Source organism: Nicotiana tomentosiformis, chromosome 8 (genome assembly GCF_000390325.3).
Source record: "Nicotiana tomentosiformis chromosome 8, ASM39032v3, whole genome shotgun sequence".
In the NCBI taxonomy this organism is placed as follows: Eukaryota; Viridiplantae; Streptophyta; class Magnoliopsida; order Solanales; family Solanaceae; genus Nicotiana; species Nicotiana tomentosiformis.
Window position 1 is genome coordinate 75,399,800 of NC_090819.1, and position 14,285 is coordinate 75,414,084.

The 14,285-nt window shown below is 40.3% G+C and overlaps 1 protein-coding gene across 1 annotated transcript; it reads left to right on the forward strand.

Annotated features, from left to right (window-relative positions):
• The first annotated feature begins 2,816 nt into the window (after nucleotides 1-2,816).
• On the forward strand, nucleotides 2,817-3,251 carry LOC138897688 (uncharacterized). Its single transcript, XM_070183693.1, has one exon. The coding sequence runs from the start codon at nucleotides 2,817-2,819 to the stop codon at nucleotides 3,249-3,251; it is 435 nt and encodes a 144-aa protein (XP_070039794.1).
• Nucleotides 3,252-14,285: the final 11,034 nt, after the last annotated feature.

Sequence of the window (14,285 nt, forward strand, 5' to 3'; positions counted from 1 at the left end):
TGTGTGTCATGAATAAGGCCATTGTGGATCCTTGCAAAGTTATTGGCCCAATATGGTGTGATAAGAATCCGTTTGAGGTCCGGTGGTGGGTCTAATGTGAAGGTGCGCTCTACGTCAGGTCGTATGTGTTCATTCGTCATAGCATAGCTTACGGAGGAGTCGTCGAGCGCTGGATGTTATTCCTGTCATCAGCTATTCCGTGTATTAATCTATTGTGCCATGTGGGTTATGAAATGGCTTGATTTTTCACACATGTGTTGGGGTCCCGTGTAGCTTGAGGTGTTATATGATCAGGATGGCTCTCGAGATGCAGGTCATTTATTGCACCTTAGTCATGCTTGGGTTTTGTAGCATATGGCGCTATCCGTCTCCCCAGGGTTATACTTTTGCACTTGGCGTGCTTGTGGCCGATATTCGGGTATTTCATAGGTATGATCATTAGGGATTGATGGGTATTCCCTTATTTATGGTTATGTGTGGATCGGGTGGCACGCCGCCTTGGGTATGTTGTTGGATCGGGTTGCACGCCGCAACGGTATCATGTATAGATCGGGTTGCATGCCACAACAGTGAGATGTTGAGAACGATTCCCTACATCTATTCTTGTATATTTTGATTCTCATTCTCTGAGAAGGGTTCATAGCGTTTATTCGACCGTTTTATTCGTTACGCGGGCTGGGTAATTCTTTTACAGAGTTCGTTCTTCCTTATGTGTCTTATTTAGGTTGTAGCTTGTTGGTGCATTGATGGCATCATATGAAATCTTTGATAGTGTTTGAGGTGGCTTATTGCCTTAGCAACTTGTACTGGGGAAGATGACGTTATTGGACCTGGGATCGGTGCGATCGGAGTTATGTAGGGAATATTAAAGAGAAAATATCATTATTCAGTTCAGAATGAGGTAATGGTTCTTGTCAGGAGGAAAGACTTAGAGATTTGTTGATTCGGCAGGTGGTTATGAGTTTCTACACATCTCTTCCGTCGTGGCAGTATTGCGAGAGTTGGAACAGGGCTTATATGTGTCATGAGGTATACTACGGGCTTCGGGTCAATGGAATTTCAGCTGTTGTGCTTGGAGGAGGTTTCCTTAGGAAAATAAGTTATGCAGTGCATTGTGTGATGTCATCATGGGTCCATGATCATGTTTTGGTACAATGTGTAGTGATTGATACGATGTTCGTATGTTAGAATAAGGTTTTGTAGAGAAATTCAGAGGTTAGAATTTGGTTCTAAGGCTCATTGACTAAATAAAAGGGGAGAATATTCAGTCTAACTCGAGCTGATGTGCTCAACTGGGTTGTGGTGGCATGGATAGGTGCACGATATGTTAAACAATGACTGTGGACAACTCCGAAGTAGTTCTTGGCATGTTTGAGGACGAACGTATGTTTAAGCAGGGGAGAATGTAATGGACCGACCAGTCGTTTTGAGATCTAACGTGTCGTCCGACGGTTTGAGGCCTTGAGTAGCTTCACCTCATATTTTATGACTTGTACTCGTGGTCGGAATTGAATTTTGTTAAGTTCAGAGTTCATTCGGAAGGAAAATTCTAATTTTGGAAGCTTTAAGTTGGAAGAGTTGACCAAGGTTTGACGTTTGAATAAATGATGACAGAATCGGTATTTGAAGGTTCAAACAGGTTCGTATGATGATTTCGGACTTGGGTGTATGTTTGGGTTGAGTATTGGGTGGTCCGAGAGCATTTCAATCCTTCTATATCATCCGGGGAAGGCTAATATTGTGGCGGATGCTCTTAGCCGGAAATCTATGGGTAGGTTAGCACACTTGAAGGCATATCAAAGGCCATTGGCCAAGGAAGTTCACCGATTGGCTAGTTTTGGAGTTCGTCTTGTGGACCTTAGTGAAGGTAGGGTGATTATGCAAAATAGGGATGAATCATCACTTGTTGTAGAAATCAAGGAGAAGCAATACAACGATCCATTGTTGGCACAATTGAAAGAGGGGATTCATAAACATAAGACCATGGCCTTTTATCTTGACATGGGTGATGATACACTAAGGTACCAAGGGCGTCTATGTGTTCCAAATGTAGATGGTCTCAGGGAGAGCATCGTGACCGAGGCTCACACTGATAGGTATTCCATGCACCCGGGCTCTACAAAAATGTATCATGATCTTAAGAAATTCTATTGGTGGAATGATATGAAGAGGAATGTAGGGGACTTTGTGGCGAGATGTCCAAATTGTCTGCAAGTGAAGGTCGAACACCAAAGGCCTGGTGGGTTGGCACAGTACATAGAAATTCCAATGTGGAAGTGGGAAATGATTAATATAGACTTTGTGGTAGGACAACCTCGCACTCCTCGTAAGTTTGACTCGATTTGGGTGATTGTGGTTCGACTCACGAAATCAACACACTTCTTGCCGATTAAGGCTACCGACACAGCAGAACAGTATGCTCAGTTATATATCAAAGAAATGGTCAGGTTGCATGGCACTCCAGTTTCTATCATTTCTGATCGTGGGGCACAGTTCACGGCTAAAGTTTGGAAGAACGTTCAGCAAGATTTGAGTACTCAGGTGAATCTTAGTACATCCTTCCATCCACAGACCGACGGGTAGGTAGAGCGGACTATTCAGATGCTTGAGGATATGTTGCGCTCTTGTGTTCTTGACTTCAAAGGTAGTTGGGATGACCATTTGCCACTCATAGAATTTGCTTACAACAATAGTTATCATGCTAGCATTCAGATGGCACCGTTCGAGGCTTTATATGCTAGGCGATGTAGATCTCTCATTGGGTGGTTCGGGATTGGGAAGCAGAGTTGATAGGGCCAGACCTAGTGCATTAGGCTATGGAAAAAGTTAAGATCATTAAGGAGCGGTTGAAGACTGCTCAGAATCGTCAAAAGTCCTATTCGAATGTTCGTCGTAGGGATTTGGAGTTCAAAGAAGATGATTGGTTATTCTTTAAGGTTTCCCCTATGAAGGGTGTAATGATATTTGGTAAGAAAGGGGAATTGAGTTCGTGGTATGTCAGACCGGATAGAATCATTCAAATGATCGGTGAGGTGGCGTCCAAGCTTGAGCTACCACCTGAGATATCATTAGTTCACCCGGTATTTCATGTGTCTATGTTGAAGAAAGCAGTTGGAGACCCAACACTCATTGTTCCAGTTGAGACTATTGAGGTTAATGAAGAATTGTCTTATGAAGAGATTCCCGTTTCTATGGGAGGCCATCTGGGAGGTCGAGGAAGAAATGAAGAAGAAGTATCCTTATTTGTTTGAATAGCCATATATTTATAAAGTTGTGTTCTATGAAAATGCTAAGAGTTACCTTCTATGAATTATGTATCATTTGTACAGTTGATATTACGGGTGTTCCTTTTCTGGTAATATATTGCTTATGAGGCCACAGTTGGTGTTATTTTTATTTTATATTATGTCATCGGATTATGTATATATTGTTAGGATTGGTTTCTGGTATTCCACTCCTGGGGTGACATTGGCTCTCTGGCCAGTTCTTACCTTTTTCTTAGGTGCCATGTACAGAAAATTAGAGCAACGCACGAGTTAAAGAAGGAATAATCTTACAATCAGCTTTATCACACGTTCGAGAACATAAAAAAGGGTATTATTCTGAAATGCCCAAGTAGCATCCTAATTATAGATGTTGTCAACAACACATCGATAAGAAGGACTCTACTAGACACGTCTCCGAGATATCCCAGGACACTTTAAAACCTTAGGCTCTGATGCCAAGTTTGTCACGCCCCGAACTCGGAGAGTGCGACCGGCACTCAACCGAGTGAATCCAGTCAAGCAAGCCTGTTAGATACTTTCTACCCAAACTCACTTATGAATAAAGAGAATACATATTTTCGTTGATTAGACCATAAAGAGATCATGTATACAATACTAAATTATTACCATTAGTTACTTCATTTTAAAGTCTCAAATTTCACACACATTTTTCATGGTCTGAAATGGAACAAGTAATTCAAACACAAAATAACATTGTTTAACTTCCACAACACCAATATACAACCCACACTATGTCTACGGAGCCTCTAATAGATACAAAAGAGTATTATGATAATGCCGGTAATAAGGCCCCGGCTATACCTCAAACACAATATACAAGGAACAAAAGATACATGACCCCGAAATGAAGTGGGGCTCACCAAGTCAGCTGGGAAGAGGGTGTACCGCTATCATTGATCAATGTCTCCTATTGTGGAATCACCTGCATCTATTGAAGCTGCAGTGCCCCCGGCAAAAGGGACGTTATTACATATGGAATAGTACTAGTATGAATGACAAAACACCCTCTCAATAAAATGAGCAATAATACAAGTAAGAATAATATCAGTGGAAGCCACAACAACATCAAACCTCAAATTAGGATCAAGATAGTGTTCAAATAAATTTTCATATCTTAAGTTGGGAGATCTTTAGTACCAATATACTACCATTCACAATACCAATGTTCACAATATCAATACCATCGTACTTTTAACACAGAGTCTGATAACAACCCGATGGGCTAGGCCGTCTCATCCAAGACATCAACCACAATTACAATTTCAATTACAATTTTCAGCACAATCACCACCATGTGTGCGGCATCGCGTCCGATCATGACACGGTCGGCTAGGTCATCTCATTCGAGGCATCACCCATTTTATACCAATCATCTCATTTCATACTTCTTTCACATCTTTTCATTTCATTTGCACTAGTGGCCCCAATTATAAAATCATTCTTGGCACGCCGGTCGTATTTAGTAGTTCATGCTCATCATTTTTACTTTCAAACATCACCATAATAATCAACAACAAGTAATTTCAAATCAAGGTTTTCAGTACACATGTGAGCAATTAAGAGTCTTAGACACAGAGATTTTTTACAAAATTTGGCATAATAGCTTTCGTTTGAACTTGACTTGAAGTCAGAACATCCTTAATGCACAGCCCATACTTTGAAAATATTCTCAAATGATAACATAACATGATAAAAGAATTTGGTATACATATTGATTATATATCTTTCAACACAAATTTATTCAGAATAGCCAATTTTATAATGAACACCTCGGGACTTACATAAATTAATTGAATACCGTGGGATTCAATTATAGGAGAGGAGTTTAGCCAACATACCTAGATTTGAGCTTTTCTTAAATTACTACAACGTTCCGAAAATCCTAGAAATCCCAATCTATTTTGACACATAACAAAATTGAATACAAATTAGGAAGATATTCATGGTTTTAGCTCATTTGAGCATTTTATCAAACAATAGGTGCACAAATTAGGCTACAAGATTCTTCTACAAGATTTCCTTCATTTCACAACCCAATCTTTACTTATTTGAGCTCAAAAATATTCCCACAAACCTTATTGGTACATGCATGTATACATAATACTCTCATACCCAAGAATCGTACTCCCAATCACCCATCATTTACCCCAAACTCGATATTGAAGAACTGGGGGAAGAAGTTCTTACCTCTTTGAAGCCCTAGTAAGATCCTTACGAAATCTTCAAGCCTTGAGCAAGAATTGATGAACAAATGGCTAGGTCTCCTCTTTATCTCTCTAAGATACTCTCACCTCTCTCTAAAAATATCAGATGAAACCCTTAAAAATGACCCCCAGAGGCTATTTATCAAAATGTGGTCGGGTTACAAAAAATCAGAAAAATGAAGCTCTGAAACACAATATGCGGTCGCATAGTGATCGCGGAATGGATATGTGGTCCGCATATCGGCCGCACAATTTGGTGCCCCTGAATTGGAAAATACTAGTTGGGTCTGCGTCGGTTCTCCGGCCCGCAGACATGTTCTGTGGTCGCATAATGCACCACAGACCTTCCTCCAAGCTTACCGTGTCACTGCTTCACTCTGCGGCCATTCTGCGGTCCGCAGAGTGATTCTGCGGTCCGCAGAGTGATTCTGCGGTCCGCAGAGTGATTCTGCGGCCGCATAGTGGGCCACAGATATGTCTTTTTCTGCAAAAAATTTTACTTTACTCCCCAGTGCATTGTTCAACCCAAAAAGTCTGAGCCTTCTACAATCCTCAAACACGTAAGCCTACTTCGGCACCATGAAACCTTAAATTCCTTTACGAACTTTTACGGGGCCATACATTCTCCCCCACTTATGATTATTCGTCCTCGAATGAGGGTCAAAATCCGTCATTAGCATTCAATGTGACTTAGCTGCTGTAACACTCACCTGCAGTTCCAAATTTTTGACTAACTCCCTAAATTTCCAAAACTTTCGCCAGAGCCTCCCCTGTAACTGGGCCTATCTACCCCAAGTAGTGGTCTAAACCACCATGACCCTTCCGGGATCCATCTACACATAACAGGCCATAATAACTCAAATGCCTCCAAGTAAAATCAATTACGGTGGCCGTCAAACCTTGCGCGTACCGCCACAACCACCTATAAAACTTAACACGATGAAGGAACTGATCATTGCCGCATTATGCCGATTCAACCATTGCTAACCGATCCGACTTCTTCTAATTTACTCCGGACTTGCCTTAGGAATAATAATAGCTCCATTCAAAACATGACGAACCCAATTCGCACTCATCCAGAAGGACCCTATTTCACAAGACCACGTTGTCTCAAAACGCACAAACCATCTCATACCCTCCTTGTGCGCACATTCGCATCTTCAACTGGTACACCCATTCTGATATTTCCTTTATGAATCCAAAGTTATTTTCTCCCATTCCTACAGTGCTACACCACAGACCAATGATAACATAGAACACTCCAAGCCCCTTTTCGTAATCCGCTGCAATGCTCGATACTTAACCATACTACGGACTCGAAATCCTAAGGCACCGCACTTTAAATTATTTTCTGAATCCACTAGGACCGTTGTTGAGAGTCACCCACTCTGACTTGTTCACAAATGTGATAAAATTCCAAGGCTCCGCTAGCACATGAACGCCCTATCAAACAAGCACCCGGCTGAATCACCTTTCTTGTACATCACATCTACACGAAGCATAAATCCCGAGTGTTCCCAAAGCCTGAACATGAATCGATAAGGCCAATTATAGCACATATTCCTCAAATCCTTTGCTCAAATCACCACTGATGTTCTCTTTCCTTTAGTCGTAACAACCCACTAATATGCTGATAACCAGAAACCTCACAAGTAGACAACCATGCAATCCAATCGTAGCCGAAGGGGCACTCCCACTTAGCTTGAAGCTATAATTACATAACCCCGGAACCGACCAAAATTCCTTCTTCCTCATTAACACGATCTCACACAATCGGCCCACCAAATTCCTCGGAATCTTCATATTAAACATTTCATGAACATTCTGAATCACTAGCCATATTCACATATTCAACCTTTTACTGGATAGCCAGTAAAATTCTTTGTAGAAGCTCATCAACACCACACAACCACTAGCCTGCTCACATGAGATAACCCACCTGTGGAAAGTCCATACCGACACCTTCCAATGACGATGCACCGAGTACAATTACCACGAAACCAATAAACCATCCTGAGCTCGTGCTCATTCACCAGCTGTACAAGTCCATTCACTCCTCATGGACATCAACTAAAGGTACGATAATACATTCCACTCCAAAGTCATGTTGTATCCTTCTTCATATCAAGCAACTCCTTTCCGTCGTATCAAACCTTCATACGTATAGTAGCCAATATTCAAAATTAAGCCGGTAGACCTAGTCACTATCCACCATGAATCTCCAAGTCACTCTAAACTTTCCTCAAGGCATGCAACTATCCTACCACATAACCCATATGCTACTCTACCACTCTCCCACTTTGGTCAAACCCTATCCTTTAGGCAACATCCCGACTTCTGCTTTTCATACGTAACCTACTAGTAATCCAACCACCGCGAGACTCCCTTCCACCATGTCCTTCCTCATCCTTCATTGCCCAGCTTTTGCCTTAAATCAAAATCCATCTCTGTAGCACTTGGATTAATAGATCGCTACCAACTTTAAACCTCCCCGAAGATCACCTTTCTCGAGCCATCAACACTAGGGACACCGATTTGATTCTGAACCACAGCACACTGCGATCTCTGACAGCCGCTTTCCCGAAACTATTCCACTATACCCTGCCCTGAAGGTGAATTGAAGAAAATCATAACACCAGCGAACTTAACACATTCAACAAGGACAACGACATCACATCACAGATGACAATTTCGCTATGCTCGAAAATACCAAGTCTCGTTACTCCATCAACCAAACCCTGAACATTCATAGTCCAATTGCCTTTCCTCCGCTGGGAATAAAGCGTTGAACCTCTGAATTATGCACGGAGAAAAACCTCATTTCAAGTCATTCACTGCACCGACACATAGACAAGCATTTTACCATTATATCAATACCATGCGATAACAACTCATGAATTATTATAACAACCAGTGCCCAACTTCAAAATCATAGGAATTACTGGTACTGAGCTGAAACGACAAGACAGCCTTCCGCAAGGCAACGACCATAGCCCAAGCAATTACGCAGGGAGAAACATCCTGCACCACATCTGTAGTACCATTAAAATTCCTTGATATCCAATTGATAACAAGTGTTTCACGTCACATAAGATTGAGTAGGAAAGAAATAAAGGCACAAGCCTCAAAGGGATCAAATCGCACGATGAGGAATCAAGAAGGGAAGTGCTCCTATCAGCCTTGTAGCCTCTCGAAGATAAGTACAGACGTCTCTGATACCAAGTTATCACGGCCCAAATTCCATTAGAGGTCATGATGGCACCTAACACCGCTGTCAGGCCAACCAACAATAATTGATTAACTTAATTACTCATTTCAGTATTTTTGAAATCATAATTTCCTTCAATTAAATAGTACGAGATAGACTTTACAAAGTAAATGATAGTATTTTCACAACTACAATACTGAAGAGCCCATAATCACCCCTAAAACCCGATGTCACAAGTACATGAGCATCAACTAGGAAATATACTAGAAATACAACATCTATTTGAAAGTACAATTAGACATGAGAGGGTAGATAACTATGATGGAGACTCCGTGTGCTGCGAATTCGCAGCATGGGATGCAGCTCACCTAAGTCCCTAAAATAGCCGCGCCTCTGCTCCCACAAGTCTGCTGGACATATATGCACCTGCACAAAACTGTGCAGCAAGTGTAGTATGAGTACGTAAATCAACGCGTACCCAGTAAGTATCTAGCCTAATCTCAAAGAAGTAGTGACGAGGGGTCGACTCCGACACTTACTATTGGCTAACAATAAATACAGATATTGTGGATTGTACAAAACAGTTGTAAACTCAATAACAAGAAGTGAGTGGACAATTCTTTTATTAATAGGAATTGTTTTTTCCAAATTTATTCTCGTCATTTAACAATTTATATCTCAAGCCAAAGAAGCTATATCAATTATAATTGGTTTCAAAGATTTATCATGCACAAATTATGCCAAGGTCATACGGCCCGATCCAACATAATATTTAAACTGTGCACTGCCGAGGGTCGAATGGCATGAACCATAGATGCATCTATCTGCTACCGAGGCGTTCGACCTACTCCACAGATAGAAAATATTTTAAGGAAAACACAAATTCTGAATAACAGTCAAGTGTTCCATTCACAACTTCAAGTAAGTGAAATTTAATTCTTTTATCAGGTTTCAAAAGACTTAAGCAATTAAGTTAACAAGTAGGGTACAAACATTGTAAGTATAGCATGATATGGGTCCTAGACTACCCAGACAATAGCATAATTAGTAGCTACGTACGGACTCTCGTCACCTCGTGCGTACATAGCCCCCAAAAATAGAAGCACATTTTAATTCAATTCACCTATGGGGTTAATTCCCTCTTACAAGGTTAGAAAAGAGACTTACCTCGCCTCAAAGCCTACTTTCCGGTCCAAGATTATGCTCAAACCCCCAATTTGATGCCGAACAATCCAAAACTAATCAAATAGTAAATAAAATAATCAATACATGTTTAAAAGTTCATATTTCAACTATTAAAGTGATTACCTAACCCTAAATATAAGATTCCTAAAATTCACCCCCAGGCCCACGTGCCCGGATTCCGAAAATATTTGAAGAAAGTTGTTACCCATAACCTCACGAACTCAAATATATGATTTTTACTACATTCTATAACAAAATTCGTGGTAAAATCCTATTTTTATCCAAAACTTAGGTTTTCTTCTAAACCCTTGATTTTTACCAAATTTTAACATGTTAATCTACCCATAATCTATGTATTTTACTCATGTTGTATTGAAATTACTTACCTCAAAATGCTAGGTGAAAACCCCCCTTCCAAGAGCTAAGGAATCACCCAAGAGATGAAATACACTGAACTAAATGGCCTAAGTCCCACATTTAATAGAGCTGTGCACAGGTCTCAGATGTCACATTTGTGACCTGGTTCGCAGATACGACAAACTCATCGCAAATGCGAACCTAGGCTCCCACTGCCAAGGTCGCAAATGCGAACACTGCCAAGGTCGCAAATGCGACCAAAGTGTCGCAAATGCGACCAAAGTATCGCAAATGCGAACACTGCCCAGCTCGGGCTTCTTCAAAATTGCGAAGACTTCCTCGCAAATGCGAACAAATTCTCGCATTTGCGATACCTGCAACAGCTGCCAAGAAACACTAGAAAAACTGAAGTTTTTCTCATCCTCCCGAACGTCCGAAACTCACCCGAGTCCTCGGGACTCCACACCAAACACCCACACAAGTTTAACAACATCATGCAAACTCGCTCGAGCAATCGAAAAATCTGAAATAACATCAAAAACCACGAATCGAACGCCAAAACGCATGGATTAAATCATGAACTCAAAAAACAACTTCTAAAAAAAACTTCCGCGTGTCCGATTCCTATCAAATCAACTCGGAATGACGCCAAATTTTGCGTGCAAGTCTTAAATGACATTAAGGACCTACTTCAACTTCCAGAACCGAAATCCGAACCTGATATCAAATAGTCCACCCTCGGTCAAACTTTCCAAAAACTTCAAATTTCCATTTTTTGCCAAATGACCCCGAAACGACCTATGGACCTCCAAATTCACTTCCGGACGCGCCTCTAAGTCTAGAATCACCATACAGAGATATTCCCAGGCTCGGAATCCTAAACAGACATTGATAATATTGAAATTCACTTCAACCCAAATTTATGAAATCCTTCCAAAATGCCAACTTTCCACAATTGGCGCCAAAACGCTCCAGGGTCATCCAAAACCCGATCCGGACATACGCCCAAGTCCAAAATCATCATACGAACCTGGTGGAACCTTCAAATCCCAATTCCGAAGTCGTTTACGTAAAATCAAACCTTAGTAAATTCTTCAAACTTAAAGCTTCTAAAATGAGAATTTTCTTTCTAAATCAACTCCGGACTTCCCGAAATTCAATTCCGACCACACGTACAAGTCATAATACCTGAAGTGAAGCAACTCATGGCCCCCAACTGCCGAACAACGCGGTAGGCCTCAAAAAACCGGTCGGATCGTTACAATAAGCTTCTCATAAGACGCATTACCCCAAGGATAATTAAGACAAGCCTCATTGTCTTTAACAATAGCTGCATACTCCTCCAACATAGTTGATTCATGCTTTCTCCCAAACAAAATAGACTCCACAAAATAAATTTTCATAAGCTTCACAGCATCTTCATCACTCTCGCATATGTGCTTGAATTTCACATTATCGTTTTTAATTTTATTCTGTATCATATACTCACGAATGTCCTTCAAGGTCACACCCTTAAATTTCCAAAATAGGGCTTTAGAATTTTACTCTCTCGTTTAATTGGTTTTTTAAGATTATGTGTTGTGATCCTCAAACCGCATATAATGTGAAAGTCTTCAAGGCTGAACGACACATCATGACCAAAAAATGTTGAAACTAATGGAATCTTGATCATTGGTGAATACACGAGAAAGAATCAAATAATAAACCAACATCAAGCTTCAATAGAAATTCTCCATAGCCATGATATACCAAAATGTATCACTATTCAGCTTCTCCTGTTGTTCAGGAGTCAAGAAAGAAGCAATTAAACCATTCAAATCGTGGTTCTCCTTCCAGCAAGCAGAATAATTAAACCAATCTCCAAACTCATAATATCTATCCCCTAATTTTGTAGGTAGAGCAACAGGGACTGAAGGGGCTTTACGTATTCAAGGTGCTTTAGGTACTTTTCCCAGATGCCATCTGTTAAAAAATATTACAGGTGGGAAAAATAACATCAGAACAATATCAAAAGAATCATTACAAACTTCAGCACAATTTGGCTTAAGTTATATTTTAAAGCCCTCTAACTTCAGAGAAATACATAACAAAACTTCAGCTCTAAGAATCCCGAAGTTCAGTAAATATAGAACAAAACTTCAGTTCTGAGAATACTGAAGTTCAGCATTTACAGAACAAAAACTTCAGCTAAAACATGCTGTAGTTTTACAAATACAGAATACAACTTCAACTCCAATAATGCTAAAGTTCATCAAAAGCAAAACAAAAATTGTAGACAAAACATACTTTACTTTTACAAAATATAAAATAAAACTTCAGCTCCTAGAATTAAATTATCCTTGGAGTATTATAAACTTAACACTTTAATAACACCATCTATTAGAGTCCCAAAGTTTTTAAAAAATTCAACATCTCCAACAATCACTCAAGAATATATAGAATTTTTATCAAAAACGCAAACATAGTTTCAAAAAACCTCAAAACACCAATCGTAAAAGTAATCACAGTAAAACCTAGAAAACTATTTTAGCACAAATAAAAAAAGAAAAACGATTCAACTAAGATTACTATCAACAAAAACCCCAGAAATTAAATCATAAAACTAATCCTAAATTAAAACCCCATACAAAATTAATGCAATGTACAAAAACAACCATTAAAATCGTACCTGTGATTGTACTTAATTTTTTTGGAGAAGAATTAGTTGCTAATCAAGCAGAATGCAATGGCAAAACCCATTTGATTTCAAAGAATAATCAAAAATCGGGAAGAAGGATAGAGAGACTGTGTAATGATCCGACCGGTTATTTTTCTTTCTAGATCCCCATTCCCCTAAATAAGACTCCCCGTATGTACTTTTATTATTTTATGACCTGCGGGGATGGTTAGTTTTGGATTTGGAAGGGTTCAGGTTGAAATCGGAACACTTGGTTCCTTGGTTTGGCTTTAAAAGGCTAAGTTTGACTTTGGTCAGTATTTTGAGTAAACGACCTCGGAACTGAGATTTGACGGTTCCAATAGGTTTGTATAATAATTTTTGACTTGGGCATATGTTCGGATCGAGTTTTAGATGACCCGGAAACGTTTCGGCACTTAATATTGAAAGTTGGCACATTGAAGGTTTTAAAGTTCTTTAAATTTGGTTTGAAGTAGGATTTGGTATTATAGAGGTCCAATTGGGATTTCGAGCCTGGGAACAGTTCCGTATGGTGATTTAAGACTTGCACGCAAAATTTGAAGTCATTCCGAGTTGTTTAAGTAAGATTCGACGCGTTCAGAATAAGTTGGAAAAACTTGAAGTTCATAAGATTATTCTATTGGTTTTGGTGTATGATTCTTAGTTTTAATGTTGTTATCTGTGTTCTAAGGATGCGAGCAAGTCCGTTTTATGATTTCAAACTTGTTGGTATGTTAGAGAGGGGCCTCGAGGGCTCTGGATGTCATTTAGACGATGCGCAAAAGTCATTTGGACTTAGTTGGATAGCTGAAGCACCCAGCTTCTGGTGCAATCGCACCTACGTAGGGCCGACCGCAGGTGCGAACTCGCAAAAGCGATCCAGCAGCCTCAGAAGTGGCCTAGAGTAGGCTGCCCAGTGATCGCAGAAGCGACGAAGGGAATGCACCTGAGGAGGCGCAAGTGCAAAGCGGGCGATCGCTGAAGCGGAATAGGGTCGCATGTGAGACGCGCTCACTGCAGAAGCGGGATCGCAGAGGCGAGCCGTTGGTTGCAGAAGTGGAGGAGTTCGACCTGGACTTGGTCCGCACCAGCATGGTTTTGTCCGCAAAATCGAAACCGCAGGTGCGGCAGTGTCATCGCAGGTGCGAAAAATCACTTGACAGTGAGGTTCATTTAAGTCGGGAGTTAAACCATTTTTGACTCATTTATTTCATTCATTGGGAAATTTTGGAGCCTTTGGAGAGGGGTGTTCACCTAGCACCTTGAGTAAGTCATTTCTATACAATATGAGTTTAAAACATAGATTATGAGTAGATTTTAACATGTAAAGGTGTGAAAACCATGGTTTTAGATATAAAAATAAACCT